The sequence below is a fragment of the Quercus suber genome, unplaced genomic scaffold (assembly GCF_002906115.3).
Source record: "Quercus suber isolate HL8 unplaced genomic scaffold, Cork oak 2.0 scaffold_274, whole genome shotgun sequence".
Classification (NCBI taxonomy): domain Eukaryota; kingdom Viridiplantae; phylum Streptophyta; class Magnoliopsida; order Fagales; family Fagaceae; genus Quercus; species Quercus suber.
Window position 1 is genome coordinate 439,105 of NW_027069730.1, and position 17,263 is coordinate 456,367.

Consider the following 17,263-nt stretch of genomic DNA (forward strand, 5'->3'; position numbering starts at 1 on the left):
GAGGGGGGGGGGGGGAGGAAGGAGGAGGGTCTGCAGCAGACTTAACTAAAAACTAAAGGAAAGGGGAAAAGAGATTGACCTGGTCACATAGTCACTAATAAGGAATGTATCATGAGCATTAAAAATTTTGTTTTCATGGCAATCATAGTTTTTTAGAGTGTAATATTATACTTATTGCATCATATAGATACACTACTTAGTGGTTGATCTTATTTGGCTATAGGGATGGAAATTCTTCCAAGCACTACAGCATCTAGCAACTTATCGAACCCAGTTGTTTCAATAGTGGGAGGTGGAACAACAAATGCGTTTGATGAAATACTAAAAGCAACACCGCCTGCATTGGTAGCATTTTTAGCAAGCTTGCCTGCTGTTGAGGGTAATTTTTCAACTATTAAACTTTGAATTGTCAATAAGAACAACTGCTTTGATTGTTCATACCAGAGTGAAACATCATGTCCTATATGCCAACCTTGCCTCTTTATTTATGCCAATTGTATAGTGAATTAAAATCCTTCTTATGCAAAAACTAGGATTCTTCATACTGGATATACACAATTTTAATTGATGGTATTCATGGCCACTAATCACCTGCACTACTGCTGAATGAAATTACTTTCTTTGAGAATTTTCAGGTCCAGCTCCGGATGTGGATATTGTATTATCAATTTGTTTGCAGGGTGATATACCAGCAGGGTATACTGGAAAATCAGGGGCTTCCCCGGCGCAGTTGTCAGGAGGTCCTGCTCCTAGTTTAAGCGATGTCTCTGGTTCAAGCAAGGCCCATCCCATCCTGAGTGGTTCATCTTTCAAACCAACTAGAGACAGACAATCCGGGAAAAGGAAAGATCTGGACAGTATGTTTAATCTCCCTTCTTTGTCACTATATTCATGCTGTTCTACGCTAATATGAGTCATTTAAGATCATTGTACATGCATCTAAGCCACACCCCTTCTGAAAAGTTCTTATATGTTCATAGTCCAAAATCTAGATAATTTTTTATTTTAAAAAATACTGCTCAAAGATATTCAGAAGTGTGACTTGCAACAAGTTAGAAACGATTTAACTAGGATGCTTTGATGTAGTGCCTAATGCTATACCACATTTATGGTTTGGCATAATTTTGGCCACCGGCACCTGAGTTGCTATTTATCCTGTGTATAAATTTCAATGGCATTAGTCTACCTGTTGAACATAGTTAGACAAGGTCCTTACAAAAAAAAAAAAATAAAAAAAAATAAATAAAAATTGTTTTCCCCATGCTAACCAGAGGCAGACAAGGTCATTGTTGGATAGGTAAAAGTATATTCTTAATTTCTGAGGTCACGGATGGACCATGTTTGAACCTTGGTTTGTTATTTGTGATTAGGTCCCAAGTCTGGGGCCAAGTTTGCTGTAGTTTAAACTCAAGTTCAAAAGATTTATGCCTCCCTGATGCACAACCCTACGTGATTTTATCCGTCTGACTTGAGTTCCCAAATATATAACTCAATCAACTCAGCCTTGTACCTAATTAAATCGGGGTTTGCTATGAATCCTCATCAACTCATTGGTGTTCTCACTCATCTGTAATATACGTTCCTCTCTCTCTCTCTCTCTCTCTCTTAATATTCCGAGTTATATTTATTTCAATTATGCCCATTTTATGAATGTTATGTTCTAATAACTCTAAATTTTGTACCTTAGAACATAGCTGTTCTTTAGACTCTTATAAAATTTTCATTTCTTAATACTTTCAATGCACTTACCTATCTTAATATATATATATATATATCTATGAGCCACAACCTCAATCTACCCATGACCCCCTTCTATTCTTTCTTTATTGAAAAGTTACAGACTTGGATAATGGGTTTTAAAGCCATGACCGTCCATCACCCACAATTTTTAATGTCTCTGTATATATTTCTATTTTTAATATTTTTACCGAACTTCGATTCCATGCACTCAGTTCTAGTTCTACTTTATCGTCTTTTACCTCAAAAAGTCTAGTTCTACTTAACCTAAAATCTCCAAATTTTAGAGTATCACTCAGAATTTCAACTTGGAGTTAAGTCTCTCTAGTCTCATCAATTAACAGTTTACGCGGTATCATTTGTAAGAAGCATACATACTACAATCTATCTTAACATAAGAACTTACTATTGATCCTTGTTCTAAACCTAATGTGATAAGGGACAATTGTGATAACTCCATAATTATTCATGTTAGTTACAGCTTTGACAACCACCCCCCCCCCCCCCCTCTCTCTCTCCTTCAAAATTCAAAATCCATCACATTAGGTGCCTTATCATATGCTCTCTATGTTAAAAAAAAAAAAAAAAACCATATTGGAGGCCTTTCTCCATTAAATGCTTTAATAAGAAAATAGTTTAATGGTTGACCTTCTTGATATAGTACCAAAATGATTCTCTGATGTATTTGAGTTCCTAACTGTGCAACATTTTACTGATGCTACCATGCGAACACTGATAGGGCAAGAGGATGATGAAACTGTTACTGTCCAAAGCCAGCCACTACCTAGAGATGTTTTCAGGATACGACAGATCCAGAAAGCTCGAGCAGGACCACTTCACAGACAGGATCAGCTTCATATGGAAGTGCACTTTCAGGAGATCTATCTGGTAGCACTGGCTGAAGCGTTTTCCCATCTCTTTCTTTTCAAATTTTCCATTTTTTTTGTATTAATTTTCTCCCCAATTTTATTTTATTTTTTAGATCTTAGATGTAAATTATTCTTTAGTTATTCAATAAATTATTTTTGCTTCTTACACATGTATAAGTTATTTCCTATCATTCATGTAAACCAATTTCTCATCTTATTCACAAGTTCAATTTAGAAAAGTAAAATATAAAAAATAAATACATTTGTATTTATTCAATCAAGCCCTGGTTATTCCTATATATAATTTTCCGAGCTGAAGTGTTATTAGAAGCATGTAGGCATGAAAGTTGAGACGGTTGTTGTTGTGTATATTTTGTCCCACTGATTGGATTCTTCTGTATGTTTGGTTATATGTGTTTACAATTTCTTTAGTTTGGGCGCAAGAGGTTTAAAAAAAAAGGTAGTAAGCTATGAACAATTTTGACATTTTGCACAATTATAATTTGTCATGTTTATGTACTCACTTAAACTGGCGACGGAATTTACACCATGAATTATGCACTTGGAATATTTCATTTCATTTGTAAACAAGTTGAGTAACAATAATTTGGTATTGTTCCAATTTGTTGGATATCCACAATCCAGTGTAAACTTTGTTGATACATGTATGCCGGTACCAAAGTTAACTTTGGTTAGAATAAAATCTACAAGTTGGAACTGAAGGAAAAGACTGCACCCCTCAATATAGAATTGAAGAAATAGAGTTATGTCAAAACCGGTTGGTTTCCTAGTTGAAGAGCATCAAAAAAAAATCTACAAGTTGAAAAGATCTATCTATGGACTCAAACAATCCTTCAAGAAATGGTATTTGAAGTTTTACCAGGTAATCTTAGAATCTGGTTTTGAAATGAGTCCATTAGATCATTGCGTTCATGTGTGGAGATGCGATAAAAAGTTAATAGTATTTTCATTAGGACAAAACTTATATATAGTACTTTAGGTACTGTTCTTAAGTTCCCCTCTTAAGATTTTGCCATGTGACTACTTAACTTAAAAAATATACTCTTATTCATGAGAAAAAAGTCACATGGCAGAATCTTAAGAGAGGAACTTAAGGAATAGTATCTAAGTATTGTACTTAAATCTTGCTCTTTTCATTATATGTAGATGACATATAAAAGTTAATAGTATTTTCATTATATGTAGATGACATATTGTTAGCTAGTTATTGTTCGCATATGCAGACGGGGAAAAATGGTTGGGTCGGGGCAATCGGGTTTAGGTTAATAACGGGTTTGAGTAAAAGAGGGTCATTTTAAGCAGGTTAAAAATGTGTTACATTATTTTTTGACTTAGTAAGTCATGTAACAAATTACTTGGTGTGAAATGCATTATTTTAAATTCACCACCCGTATCATGAAAGAGCTTAACTTAACAAATTGATACTTTTATTTTTTATTTTTTATTTAAATTAAAGAAAGAACATATTGATGCTTGTTCAATAATAATAAAATTATACAAATTTCAGCATTGTTAATCAAAATAAATAACAAAAACACTAAGGAGTTTAGTCTACTATTTGAAAATCTAATTAAAACAAACACACAAGTTTCACTACTACACAATATCAACATTTCAAAATATATAACAAAATTATAAATGCCCAGTTGGATAGCTAATTTGACAAAGAATAAAAATATATAAAAAATATTTAAAATCTTGAAAACTTATTTCATAATCTATTATATCTTGAAAAGTAATCTAAATACACTATGATTAGCACTATATTTTGATTTGGGAATATACATCAAAATTTGTTTGTTTACTTATTTATACATGGTTTTATTTATAAATATCATGTTATTGTTAAGTAATATACACTCCAAAAATATTATCTTTTATTTTTAAATGCCTTTTATTTTGGCTATGGAATGTTAAAAAAAGGCCTAAGCATTCATAATTTATGTCAATTTCATTGATATACTTCAACTTTATATATTCACATTTATAAATACTTCTCATATTTTTCTATAATTTCAAATGTGTTTTAAGTTACTACAACCAGACTATCTTGGTATGTATTTTGTCATTTGATATCTAAAAATCTTTACTTATTGCGTTATTCAAGCAAGAAGAATGCCTCAATTTGTACTTATTGCATACAATCATCAATTCGTTTGCATGCAACTACATAAAAGTCTAAATTGTTTTCTTGAGGCCATTGTATTCGAATGACATTAGATATAAGTTCATGTTTTTTTAATGACATCATCCAAAAAATGTTTAAAAAATTTATTTTTTGAAAAAAAAAAAAATATATATATATATATATATTTTTTTGAGTTTGGGTTGTGCATTGTAAAACCCATAACAAACAAGTAAATCAACTATCTTAATATATATATTGTAGGGTCAGTTTTTGCGGCCCATGCCCAAGGAAGTATGGATTAGGAGCCCACCGAGCCCAAAACAATAAATTTTGTAGAGAATGGGTGAAAGGGCTAGGCTAATAATGAAAATAACAGTATTAAACAGCAACCACAATAGGAGGATTTGAATTAATGTGTTCTTGGACTAATATGAGTGCTCTGTCCGAAGAGATGCTTTTCATTGATAGTCTAGGGTTACAATTCCTGGAGCTACAATAATCAAATCTCTCTCTTTTCTTTCTTTCCTTTTTCTCCCGCCTTATCATCCTCCTTTCTTCCTTTATATAGTGTTGCCTTCTTACATTTCCTCCGTCCACTTGTTCATCATCCAGGCACCCATTTGAGTGCAAGTCCCATCACCCCACTTTTAGCCGTATGTGAGTGGCGGTAGTTGAGAAAACTCCGTTCAGGGGTCTTATCCACATAAATGCGGCCAGGAAGGTAGGTGCAGTGCATTAAATGTGGTGGTTGAAGTATGCCTCCTTGATATTTCTTGTTCTCGTTACCTTCATGTGTGTCCGAGGTTCCTCTCCCTCTAGACACTTGTCAAACAGATCATTTGAACCTCCCAAGCTCGTGTTGGGTCAAACCTCTTCGGATCCGAGGATGTTGGACTACTCGGGCACATGATTACCTCCTCGGATGGCACACGTGCTCGTCTCAAGGCATTTCCCTTTGACGTGGGCCTCTGACTGAAGGTCACACCTCCTCGGACGAAGAGTGTTCCTCATTCAGGGCCTTGGGCCCAATAAGTTGGGTTGGGTTTTTCTCCCCCTACATTAGCCCCTCAAAATTGTAGTTTTTCGTTCGCATCCGAAGAGAAAAAGTAGGATTTTGACTTGCCCCGGAGCAAAAGCTTGTAAACAGGCAAATTTGAACTGGCACGTGCATAAGCGTAGGAGCTGTCGCTTCATTAATGCCGCTGCGGTTTCCTTATTCCCAGGCGCTGCATTAATTGCACCAGGTGGCGCTTTGTCCTTCGTATCCAACGGTGACTGAATGATCCAACGGCTGCGGTTTTTCTTCGAAATTTGGGCGGGAGTGTCCCTGACCCTTCGTTTGACTCCGTATAAAGCTTCAGAGGACACCATTTCTTCCTCACTTTGCGAATCTTCAGACGCTCCAGAGAGAACAGACGCGCCGCTCCGTCCAACCTCTCAGTCGCTGCTCTCAGGCTTCCCCAGAGCCATCAAGAACCCTCCTACAAGCCTGAAATCATCTCTCCGATTTAGTCTCGGTGAGTCGTCGTTCACCAAACCGTTTAGTTTTCTCTTCGGCCAACAGTTCCATCTAAGCACCATGGGAAAACTCGAGTACATGGTGGATACCCCTGAGCAATTAGAAGCGTTTAGGGCACGTACCACATACCTCCCAACGTGGGTGTGAGGTATTGCCCCCCAGAAAAGATTCTAACAGACCGGGAGACGGGAGAAGTGATTATTCCCTTATCGCCTTCAAAGAAGGGGGAATGACCATCCCCATGGGTCCCATCACCATTAGCTATCTCCGAAACTATAGGCTCACTCCCTGGCAATGTGCACCCAACATGTTTAGGATTCTAGGGGCCATTGAGAAACTTAACCTTCACCTAGATTGGGCCTCACCTGGCTCGACGTAGTACATATGTACGAATGCCACAGCCAGCAAGATGCGGGATATTACTTAAAATCCCGTCGGACATGGTCAGGCTCAAGTGCCAATCTCGCCACCCACCGATCTCCACCACAAGTTGTTGGGTCTAAAGAGAGCAGATGAGAAAGAAAGAAGGAAGAGAGAGAAAAGAAAGAGAAAAAATGAGGGAGGAGAGAGAAATGGCCGGGTTAAAAGGAGAGAGGAGAGAGAAATGAGAGTATTAAAAAAAAAAAATTTGCAATTCAGCTACAGTACCATCTTACATTTGAGATGGTACTGTAGCAATATCTCAAATTTTTTTAGCATTTTAGCATATGGCCTTTCAATTGTTGGCCTTTTTTTGGGCTTGTATGCCAAATGTGCTTTGCATTTGGCATATAGCCATCCAAATGCGGATGCTCGTAAGTTACGAAAATAAAACTTAAAAAAAGAATAAACAAGTAGAAAACTTTCCCCAAAAACAAAATCAACAAAAACAAAAACTCAACCAAAAAAACACAAGATACTAGTCGATAAGAACAAGTGGTAAACAACACTACAGGTTCCCACTTCAATATCTCAAGGTTCTATGCAAGATTAATGAGTCCAACAACTAACATGGAAGCCTAGCCGTCTAGGGACGAATTCCCAACCGCAGAGGAACAGAGATTTTATGCTAACAACTTTCACACACTGTGGTACAAATATACAATAGTGTTTTATGTGCATAGTAGTTATCAAATATATATATATATATATATATATTTTATAGTTTTTATGTTAAATGTTACACTAAAGGAAGAAGCTGTTTCCTAGGCTGCTGCAAAGTGTTTTTCCGTTTCCTTCATCTTTTGCGGTTTTGCATACATACAAAAAAATTGTGGATTTATTTATTTATTTATTTTTGGAATAAAGATACTTTATTAACTAAAGGGACAAGAGAAACTATCCATCCTGAACTAGAACCATCATAAATGTCGTCAATTTTTTTCTATTTTATTATCTAAATTATATTTTACAAATTTTAAAGTGTATAGTCTATTACATTATTTAAAATTTTCAATAACATGATAATTTGTACATTGTTAAATCCATAACATAAAATCTAAACCATAAAATAGACAAAATGGACAATATTGTAGGTTTTTTTTTTGTTCTTTTTCTTGCTAAATAAAAACAAACTTAGAGGGGTGGACATTAACCATCTCCATACATGTACTAATCTACAAACAGACTCAGAGGTAATAATGGGCCAATTCTTGATACAATAGGAAGCCCCCTGTAGTAAGTGTTAAAATTGTGGTTTATAGGCATGCATGGTGTTTTATTTACGAGTCCACCTACAAACATACCTAAATCTATACTCAATTTCACAAAACATTTGGGTGTCAACTGGTGATTAGATTATATCAGTTACACGTAGAACCATCACTAGTACTTGGTGAAAAGTTGAATTATTGTGCATCAATCACAAGTTGACACTTAAGTATGTTAAGAAATTGATTATGGATCGAGATGTGTCCTCAGAGTTTTCCTTTAGTTATTTATGTTTTTTTTTTTTTTTTAATCTTTAGCCACCAACAAAACATTCAACTAGGAAGAAGCAAAACTTGAAAAGTTGATATATTTCCTCCTTGTTTGGATGAGAGGGAGGATCATTATTAGAGATTAAATTCAATCCAAACCTAGTGTAAATTACTTTGTTTTCACACTCTAATAGCAATGTGACATGTTAGACCTTTACACATAGAATAACAGAACATGACACACATAACCACATCCACATAAATACCTAATATAACAAAAATAAAAACCAAATCAATTGAGAAATAAAACCAAATCTCACCATGCAAAAGACTAGGCCCAATGAGGAGCCGTTGGAGACTGTGTTGACGATGTTGCCAAAAGCTGAGAAGTGCCACATCAACCAAGAACGACCATATGAATTTTTTTTTTTTTTGGCCAAAAACGACCATATGAATTAGTAGTCTACAAAAATCAATAGATCTTTTTTTTTTTTTTTTTTTTTGAGGTACAAAAAATCAATAGATCTAGCAACGGACCTTAGCAACTCTGGTAACCTCTCTTACCTCCTCTCCTTCCAATCCTAAGGCAATGGCTGGCGACAAGAACACCAACCCAATTACATGGGTAGCCACAACAAACCAAACTGATAATTTCAACTCACTCCATAGAAAACAAATACAAATAAATTCCTAGCTTTCTCACAAAACCATATCATTATTATGAAAATTGTAGGGTCAAGATTTGTAACTCAAGCCCAAAAGATATGGGATGTAAGCCCAATAAGCCTAACACAATGAATTTGTAGAGAGTAGGTGAAAGAACTGGGCTGTTTGTGAACTAAACAACAGTTAATTAAGACTTTAAAAGGTGAACAAGTACAAAAACAGACTTGAAATTTGAATTTATCGATGTCCAAGGAGATAAATTAATGTTTGCAAGGTTTATACAATTCTTAAAGTTATAGTAGATTTTTCTTCTTCCTTCTTCCCTCTTTTTTCCCCATCCCCCCTCATGAAAGGTCCTTTACATTTATATAGTTTTATTTCGATCTATCTTGATCGTACACCTGTTTTGCATCTAAGCATTCACTCGAGTATATGTCCCATCAGGTATCTTCTTTGGTTTTTCATGAGTGGTGATAGTTGAAACTGCACTGTTCAGGGGTCTTCTCCACATAAATGCGGCCAGAAAAGTTGCTGCAGTGCATTTAATGCGGTGGTAGCAGTTTTTCCCTTAGATATTTCCCCATTCTTATCATCTTTATACATGTATGAAGTTCATCCTTATCGTTGGAACTTCTTGGAAGATTGCCCAAACCGCCCAGGCATTTGCTTAACCAGTATTCCTCATATCCGAGAAGGATAACCTCCTCAGACTATATTTCTTTATCATTTTCTTACGTGATTTTCCACTCCGGGGTCTTTCCCAATCATTTACTCATTATCGGACGTATCCACATCCTCATATAGAGCCCAAGGCCCAATATATGAATTTAGGCTTTTATCCCCACAAAAATATATTTGAATACCTTAAAATTCTTAGGGCTTTATCCCCACATGTTGAATGCCAACTCTTTGTTGTTCTAGTCAATGTCTCCATTAGCACTTGTAAGACTTCGGCAACATTGTTGACACTATATTTAACCGCTCATTATTAGGAGTTGTTATTATATACTTCGGGGGTATACTTTCCCTCACATAGAGGTGGGTTCCACCCCTATGTGAGAGGGAGGGAATACACTCCTAGAGTAAACAATAATTTTCCCTTCGTTAGGTTGGTCTTTTGTGATTTTGTTTTTTAACTAATTTGGGTTTTAATTTTTTTTAATTATTAGGTATTTCTATGATGTGATTGTGTGTGTTATGTTCTATTCTTTTATGTATAAAAATATGATGTGTCACATAAACGAAGCCTTTTACACCATGTTTGGATTGAAAATCTAATGAGTTTAATTCAAGACACAGCTTACCAAGGAAGAAAATAAAAAAACCACTTCATCTCTTTCATAGTGCTTTGAGTCTATGATAACAATGGTCTTTCCATACATGTTTTATCTCAAAATATTAGTTAAAAAAAAGGGCATATAAAACTAGTGCAAAAACTAAAAACTACGCTAGTCCAAAGGTAAGGATTAAATTATTAAGGCCATTTATTAGTCTCTCGTTTTAAAACTAACATTATGCTTGGTTGGGGTGAAAAGTGAGAGGATGAGAAATAGGTGAAGGAAATGAGAGAGGAAAATGTGATTTTCTATTTTTGGGTTGGAGAGAAGAAAATGGGGTGGATAAATTTTTTCACGGCCTACCATTTTTTATGCTGGGATTTATGCCCTAAAATCTAATTTATTGGCATGTCATAAATAATTAAATTGTTTAATTATATGAGACTATTTATAAATGAACTAATGAGACATTATCATAGTCTTCGAGATGCATTATATGTGATTTATGTAATTTAGTTACAAAAGATATAAATCACAAGTTTCTTGTAAACTCAAAATATAGTTCATACCTGATGATGAAATTGGGCGTTTCATCTGCGAAAACTACAACACATCAACTAAGATAGTTTGTCTTGATCATGAAAGTGGAGACTTCTAGTTAATGTGTTGATGTGTCTTAAGTGTTAAGACATATTGAACTGGACTGTTGTGAGATTAATTATTCAATCAACAACTGTCACCTGAATAATAAATCTCACGACTTTTAATTTCATAAACTCTCAATCCTGAGAGAATAGTGAACCCGATCATGAAATATAGGTTACTTTGATATATCAAGAGTGAGATCTAATATTGACGGTCAAAATCACAAGTATGTTGGGTAACCACACGTAGTATTGAGGGAACACATATTCTCAAGAGAAAATCCATAGTCTCTTTTTATAAAGACACGAAATATCCCCTTGAGATAAGTTTAATGGGAACTGGTTATTCAGGGCGTCCACTTTAGTCAAGAGTTACTAAAGTTTATATTTATTGAAATCGGATTTCAATACATATGAATAACTAAAAGATTAAATCGGGTACTTAAGGATAAAATAGTTGTTTACAAAGTGACAGTTCATTATGACTTTATTTACTATGGATATTTCATGCAGGGGTCAAATGATATCATTAGAGTCTTGTGATATAATTTATTAATAAGGCCTAGAGTGCAATTATATTTATATAGTGATATTAAATATAATTAATGGTAACTTTAGGCTTATCAACAGTTGACAGATAAGGCCAAGACCTATTGGAGTTAAAGTTTTATTTGTTCCCTTTAGTTCCATCTCAAACCACAAACTAAAGCCTAATTGGGCAAGACCAAAAGGCTAACCTAATTAGATAATTAGATTTTATTTAATAAAAGTTATTAAATAAAGTAATTACTAAAGTAGTTAGAATGTATGTATAATAAAAAGAAATAGAAAACATTTTTTCTCTACAATGAGAAGAAGAAGGACTTTCTTTGAGAATCAACGCATATAAAGATTGATTGAGAGACCACTATTCGCGGGCACCATGTGGAATTGAGATGTTGATTAAAGGTATTCTCAAGTCTTGATTTTGAATTTCACTATATCAAGATACGCTTGCTATTTTTTATTATAGAATTCAAGGTTACATGATATCTCTCATGAATGAAATAGATCCGTGTTTGTTGCTTCTGCTGTGTGTTTTATATAAAATGCAAAACCAGTTTTTCTAACATTTTTCTCTCTTCAAAATAGAAAAAAAAAAATATATATATATATATATATATATATATTTATATATAAAAGAGAATATGATATTTTAGAAAAAGTATATATATAAAAGAGAAAATGATATTTAGAAAAAGTAGAAAACTATCCTCAGTTTTTCATTCTTGCTTTTAATAATAAAGGTATAATATAATTTACGCTTTAATTTTTTATTTCTCTTTCATATCTACCAAACACACATGATAGATAAGACATATGTTATATCATTCCTGATTTTATCTTCTTGATATTTTGTATTCTTTTACTTTTTCATCTTTCTGTTGGGTGCAGCCCCCAATAGTTTAATTGGCGGCAAGAGAGCCACATGATGAATACTGATCCTATTACAGACAGGAGATTGCATGTGAAAGCTCATTTAATCAGTGTGTTAGCCAAAAGATTCCTAACTTAAGCCATGTTAGGAATTCATATTTTGCTAGGAAAAGAATACTAACGCGGCAGAGGCTTTTTTGTATATAAAAAGCACGTGGATGCTGCATATTTAACAACTACACGAGAAAAAGAGATAGATTGTGCCGCGTAAGGATAGCAGAAAAAGGTGCAGCACAAGCGATTTGTGAGAGTAGTCAAGAGGGAGCCACTTCGAGATAGAAGACAGCCCAGAGAAAGAGCTGTGGGTGGAGAAGAAAACAAAGAAAAGGGAGCAAAGTATTACCACATTTGAGAGAGATAATTAGTGTGTGTAAAAGTAAATAAAAATAAGAGAGATTTTTTGTTTAGCCGTGTGATTTTTCTTATGAGACATACAGAAGTGATATTGTAATTGATTTGATAATAGTGAAATTATTCGGAGTTTGTCTTATGATTTTTCCTTTCAAGGAGAAACGGTTTTTCACATAAATATTTGTGTTTTTGTGTGTGATTGTTATTTAGACAAAATTTAGCTACAAAATTGGTTGTAACTTAAAGTTACGAACTTACTCAATATCTTTTTATTGGAGGTGAATTTTAATAAATTCACCATTAGATTACATCTTCTTATATTTGCTATATTTGCCAATTTTTTAGAAAATTAAATATCAATAGCTATACTATTAATAAATTGTTTAAATTGCAAGTTTTTGTAGTTTAAAATTATATATAAAATAAAAATTTATAGATCACATAGTAAATAATATTCAATTGTCACAAAATTTGGCATACACATTAAAAGCATAAAAAAACATGCAATTCAACGTTTAAAGGCCTGTTTGATAATATTGTTTTAATAATGTTGTTTAAGTGTTGTAGAAATATATATGAATGAAAAAAATGTTGTAGAAATACGTATTGTTTGGGCCCGTTTGATAATATTGTTCTAATAATGTTGTTTAAGTGTTGTGAAACTATATATGGATGAAAAAATATTGTAGAAATACAAATTGTATTGTTTAAATATCGAAAATTATTGTTTAAACTATACTAACAAACAGACTCTAAATTTTTAAAATATTAATTTTGTAATTAAATTTTGTCTTTATTTTTTTGGATGGTTAATTTTAAATCTCAGCAACCCGTAACAATAGCTTCAAATATAATACATATAGCAATTCATTTTTATTATTATTTTTTATAAAATAATGAACAATAGCAAATGGTTGACAATGCTTTTAGAAGCTGAAGCTTGGCTCATGGATGGTTTGGTTGGTAGACAGGCATTACTCATGAGATGGGAGTGAGATGGGATCCAAATCTTGAGCACCACTAGTTGCATAACCAACCGTCTTGTCAAAGTTGCAAAACGCTCAGAAATTTATTAAGGTTCTCCGTAGTAATTTCTTTCAAAATAGTACTGGGGTGACTATGGTCAACGAGGATTTTTTTTTTTTTTTTTTTACTGACCTGGTCAACGAAATTTCTACTTTTACCAAAATAGTACTTGAGTGTATCTAATTAGCTTTGGTAAAAAAAAAAAATTGAAAATGGTTGCACTGCTGTGTAATCAACATGATCAAAGGATTGCCAATATTTACCATTGTGTAATCAACACCATCCATCTTCTTCGCCCACCCATTTGGATGTTCCTGATCTAGAGAGTCATCTGGATTCAGCAGATTGGCTGTGTGTTCGCAATCAAACCTGTACGATTTGACCCAATCAAAAGTACAATATTTAATTATCAATCACTTACAATGACAATCCCACTGCTCCCATCAAGAGTGATTGTTTGGAAGCGTTTATTTTTGTTGATTTATTGGGTTTAAAAAACATATTCAGAATATAATTATATCCAAAAGTTTTCAAAAATTGTACCTAAGCTAAATAAATTAGAAGAATCCAGTTAATATGTACTCTAAAGACACACATTAAGTCATCTACTTTTAAAAATATTTTTTTAAAAATTGAAAGAGTTGTCAATATTTTTTAAATTTTTTAAAAATAAAAATTATTATATGTCCTTAAGACACACATTAATAAAATCTAAATTAAAATTCAGATCTGACAAACTATATATTTTATAAATTATTTGTAGGGTCTGACAAACTAGTCCTCAATTTGTTTGATGTGTTTATTTGTGTTACCTGGCAAGGAGGGAAGAAAAAAAAACAGCAGAAACAATAAAGTGGAAATGTCCAAACTCCAAGAAGAGTTTGCTTTGCAAGAAGGAGACCCCCCAGTCTAGCTAGGCTGCCTAAGGATTTTTATTAAATTCTGAAGGTTATTGCTGACTGGCTACAGGAGGATAATTAAAAAGCTTTGGGTTGGGAAGCTATTCTTTTTCTTTTTTTTTTTGAAAAATAGGTTGGGAAGCTATTCTCCCAGGCATATATGACACAAACAGTACTAGACCTTTGTTTATCATACAGTTTCTAGGTGAGTTTGTCACAAAAGAGGCAGAAATGCATTTGCATTCTATTCTGTTTGACAAGGCATAGTTGTCACTTCACTTGCTTGAGAAGCAAAACCTCTATTCATTGACAGTAAGATAAAGAGTGTGAAGCCTTGAGAAGCAAAAATCTCTCCTCTCAGTGTGTTTGTTTTGTCTTCTTGAAGTGAGCGTCTCAAACCCACCTCTCTCTCAAACACACACACACACACACGCATAGGCCTAAAGGCCCAAAGGTCATCATCATTTGGAACTAATTTAGACACTGAAAGAAAGATGATGAAAAGCATGTCCTATTCCCTAATAGCTATTATGCAGATAATGTCCTGTATTTCTGTAACAAGCAGGCCTCTGGAAGCATATGGTGCTGCTGTTCTACAAGGTTCGGTGTTCATGCCCCTTTACATACATGTCTCTCTGTACAACATTTGTCTGATTCTCTCTTTATTATTAGCAAATACCTTTTTCTTTTTCAGATTCCTACTTCAACTTTTCCCCCCACAGAAAGAAAATGCTTCTTTGTAGTTTGTTCTTACTAAATTTTCTTGAATTAACTTTTTACTTTTGGTGTTAGGAAAAGCATTGCTTATATTCATTTGAGTTCAAGTGTTTGCTTTCCCATAACTTTCTCCTCGTGATCTTGCCTATTTCTGTTTTATTTTTTTGGTGAAATTAAATCAGCTCCCACTAATATATTGCTTATTTTATATACTTCCATGTAAACAGGCCAAAATCCACATTTCACACAAGCTGCCCATGACTCAAAACAGGTCTGTCTCTCTCTCTCTCTCTCTCTCTCTCGTACACACACTCAAAAAATGGGATTATGCTGGTGTAATAATTCTTAGATACTTCAGACCATGAAAAATGAAACTCCCTCATTTCATATTTACGATGAAGTTTACTCATTAAATTTATTGTAGCATCCATCATGAATATAAAAGGAGCTAGTATAATTTTTTCGTGTTCTGAAAGTACTTAAGAATTTTGCCCTTTGCTATGTCTCATTGTTTGATTTTTTTTTTTTTTTCCCCCCAGGGACTTGAAAATGGGAATGAAAAGACATACATGTGGCCAAGTAGGCTGGGGTCAAGACCACCAAACTGTCAGCACAAATGTGAAGGCTGCATACCTTGCGATCCTATTCAAACACCCACAACCACTGATCAGATTGGAGTTCAATATGCCAATTATGAGCCTGAAGGATGGAAATGCAAGTGTGGCACATCTTTCTTTAATCCTTAAAAATGAATGGTTTTAGTTCAAAGGCTCATGTACAGAAAAGACTCCGACTCATTTCTACTTTTTGTTGAGGATGTGATGCTGAGGAAGAGGAATTTTGGAGGATTAAAGCTTTTAGTTGGAGTTTGGAATATATGCAAGTTTTAATATTTTTAAATCTATCTTCACTCTGTCTCTGTGATTGAATGAAATGTAACCCGTTTTCTTGAATTCTAATTGCCTTATTTTCAGACTAGAAATTAGGTAAGTCCCATCATAGAACCTTGATTGTCACACAATGATCAAACTCTACCTTCACCAAAAGCCATCTCTATTGGGCACGATATGATCAAATCCTAGTAAATTATAGTTTTCGTTATTTTTAAAAAAAAAATGTAGCTCATTCTTAAAGTGATTTCTTAAAACTATATATGTCCTAGCTTTACTCTATGGAAAATATTGTATAGTCAGTCTTATAGTCTATTTTTAAACAAAGTTTTGCTTCAAATCTATTTAGAAAAATCTCCTCAAACCTATGTGACTCGGAAAACCATCCACGTATTTAAATGAGTCGTATGACTTATTAATAAATTATGTGACTAAAAGTACATTGTCATGTAGTAGATTGGAAAAATTTATCTTCAAACGGTTTGGAAATAATTTTTTTATTTTTTTTAATAATTCTATAATTAGGAAAACCATTAGAAAAATCTCCTCAAATCCATTACGTGTGACTCGAACAATCATCCACTTACTTAAATAAGTCATATGACTTATTAATAAGGATTTTGTTAATGTGTGCCATAAGGGAACATATTATTTTTCATTTTTGAAAAAGTTTTTTCTTGGGAATTGAAAAAGTATTGACAACTTTTTCAATTTCCGAGAAAATGTTTTCAAAAATAGATGACTTAATGTGTGCCTATTAATAAATCATGTGAATAAAAGTACATTGTCATGTAGTGGGTTGAAAAAATTTATCTTCAAACAGTTTGGAAGTAATTTTTTTTTTTATTTTAATAATTCTATAATTAAGGGGGGTGATTTGAACTCTGGACGTTTTCATTGAAAGCACAGAAAAACACAGACTAATTGAATTACAAGGTTTTGGAAAAAAGAGAATAATGCTAAGGACATAATAATATTTTAACAACTTTTTAGTAGGACTTTTAAATATAGGGAATATTAAAGACATGATATTTTTTTAAAATGATTTTTTATAACCTTTTTCATAATCCTTGGTGTTATTAGAGTCCCATCACTTTACGCTATTAATTAAATTATGCATAATGCTACATACAAAATAAATTAAT

At 33.5% G+C, this 17,263-nt stretch overlaps 1 protein-coding gene across 1 annotated transcript in view; it reads left to right on the plus strand.

Moving 5' to 3' along the window:
* LOC112014693 (cleavage stimulation factor subunit 77) overlaps positions 1–2,774 on the plus strand; it is a 38,303-nt gene extending 35,529 nt beyond the window's left edge. The window contains 4 exon segments of the mRNA XM_065781653.1: positions 224–379; positions 636–857; positions 2,477–2,566; positions 2,569–2,774. Of these exon segments, the coding sequence (XP_065637725.1) occupies positions 224–379; positions 636–857; positions 2,477–2,566; positions 2,569–2,639 (539 nt within the window). The 3' untranslated portion in view covers positions 2,640–2,774.
* Positions 2,775–17,263: the final 14,489 nt, after the last annotated feature.